The sequence below is a fragment of the Mesitornis unicolor genome, unplaced genomic scaffold (genome assembly GCF_000695765.1).
Source record: "Mesitornis unicolor isolate BGI_N332 unplaced genomic scaffold, ASM69576v1 scaffold46870, whole genome shotgun sequence".
Lineage (NCBI taxonomy): Eukaryota > Metazoa > Chordata > Aves > Mesitornithiformes > Mesitornithidae > Mesitornis > Mesitornis unicolor.
In genome coordinates, this window is record NW_010159803.1 from 22,318 (window position 1) to 24,756 (window position 2,439).

The 2,439-nt window shown below is 37.8% G+C and overlaps 1 protein-coding gene across 1 annotated transcript; it reads left to right on the forward strand.

Moving 5' to 3' along the window:
* Positions 1-8: 8 nt before the first annotated feature.
* Positions 9-281, forward strand: COMMD1 (copper metabolism (Murr1) domain containing 1; the record flags this gene model as incomplete). The annotated part of the gene is made up of 1 exon (XM_010187894.1): positions 9-281. A coding segment is annotated over one exon (273 nt), but the record flags the coding sequence as incomplete, so codon positions are not given.
* Positions 282-2,439: the final 2,158 nt, after the last annotated feature.

Here is a 2,439-nt window from a genome sequence, read left to right on the forward strand (position 1 = left end):
CAATTGCTTCAGCAGATATGGATTTGAATCAGCTGGAGGCTTTTCTCACTGCCCAGACCAAAAAACAAGGTGGCATCACGTCAGATCAAGCTGCAGTCATTGCAAAATTTTGGAAGAACCACCGAGTAAAGATCCATGAGAGCCTGATCAATCAAAGCCGGTGGGATAACGTCTTGAAAAACATGAACTGGCGAGTGGATCTGAAGTCACAGTCTCGACACATCGATCAGATAAACACTCCTGTTGCAATAGTTGAAATGGAACTGAGAAAAAATAGGCAGGTAAGCTTTCTTTTGCAAAATATATAAACCTGATTTAGCTGTGTATGTGCTGAGACGTTTCACCTACTGCTGAATTCACTGCATCCAAATCAAGTCAGTGTATTTTTCACCACCAGGCCTTTAATGTACTTGAACTTGTGGTCCATCAGATATAAATTCTGAGTGGTGAATGCAATCTTTGCTTTTTTTATATTTTCATATATGTATTGACAGCTCTCTTTACGTTAAGCTTGGAAAATCTGAGGTCATAGAAATCAAACATAAAATCAGCCGTACTAGTAGTTACATTAACATTCTATTTTTATTTCATGCATTGTGAAATTGATTAGTCTTTTTTTTCCCCCCTTAATCAAATACTAAAATTAGGTAGTATCTGCAAATCAGAAGCAGAAAAAGAATAAAGTTCACAAATTATGATGATTAAGTATTCCTTACCTTTTAGGACAAACAAGGGGAAAGACTCCTCTTTATTTTATATAACACCTATTTTCATGTTACATCTCTATTACCAGGCACATTACACAATCTAGTCATGTCTGCCTGAAGGAGATATATAGCTCTGTCAGTGCTGAACACTGCATTTCTTTTTAATCTTTATAGTTAATATGAATGTACAACTAAAGGCATGGCTTCCCATCTTCCATTCTCCTCTCTTTTTCTGACAGGAAATGTGCTTCAATTTGGTATCTTTTCCCTCTGCAATGTGCTAGCAAATCTTGAAACCTAATTTCTTAGCAGTAGCTACTGCAGATCATACCATGGGATAATTTTTGGGGCTTGATGTCAATAGTTAACATTTAGTATGTTTCTCTGGATTTTGTAATATTTTAGTAACTTATAGCAAAGAGCACCTGGATTAAGTACATGCCCCCCCCCCCATATATATATATATGTGTGTAACTCTACACACCTGGAGTATACCTATGCAGACTAAATGATTTAAATGAAACTGTGTGGCTATACCAAGGCTAGATGAAAGCACAAGAAAACTAGGATCCTACTGAGACAGTATAAATTGTTGAAGTTATTCTGTTAGTCCACTTTTCCTCTCAGTCTTTGAAAGCTTACCCATCCGAAGTGCTGACCCTCCAACTTCCACTTGTGGATCTCCGCAGGAACCAAGTCAATAATGATGTGTATGTTTAGGCTTTTTCATAGCCTCAAAAAAGTGGAGTTAACTGCTCAGGATCTTGAGACTGGAAATAATTATATACCATTAGTAACAAATGGAAAAGGTTAAAATAAAAAAAAAGGTTACAGTGAGTACATTAGAATGAGTACATTAGTGAGCAAATGGGAAAAATACCCGTGTTCATTAAAAAAAAATAAAAATCATTAACTTGGAATCTGTTGTACTTTATAAGGGAATTATGTAGTTAGTGACTCTTGTGTTGAGATTGTTTTTTCCCTGGTAGTGGATTATTATGGTAACATCCACCAGCAAGTACATTTATATTTATTCCACCCTATGCAGTGAAAGAAAGGGGATGTGAACATGAAGGAAGAATACACATTTCTGAGACACTGTGGCTTCTCTAAGTGAAGAGCCCCACAACAAAACCAAAATAAATTATTTTACCAATGCAGCTTCATATTGCAAAGGGAAGTGGTTGTGTGAATGTATTTTTTTAACTGCCATCAGACATCTTTTTTTCTCCTTTGCTGAGGTCAGTGCGGTGGTGAGCTGTTGGCAAGTCTGACTGTGCAAGTAAAGGTATTAGACTGGTACTTACAGAAATAATCATGGAATAATTAGAACTGTCATCACTTGAGTCAAAATTGGTGTTTATTTTAAGGTGCTGTGGTTTCACTTTAGCTTTGGTTTAAATAGGTTTTCTGCTGCAAAATGCGTGGCTCAGGCAGCCCGCAGCGTGCTCCCGTGATGGGCTGAGGCAGGGAAGTTCAGGGAACCCTGGGACCAAAACTGTAGCGAGTTCCCAGAACCTTGTATCCAAGCCTCAGCCTCTTCTCACTTGTGTTTGAGGACCTCTTGGAAGGATGGACCTCCTGGAAAGGTGGTTGCAGAGACTTTACTACTGGAGGTTGAACAAGTTGTTCTTGCACGCTGGATCCAGCCCACAAACTTAAAACCATCATGTTGTATGGCCTTTATATTTTTTTTTACTTTATCATTAGCATATTTATGTCTGTTTCAAAT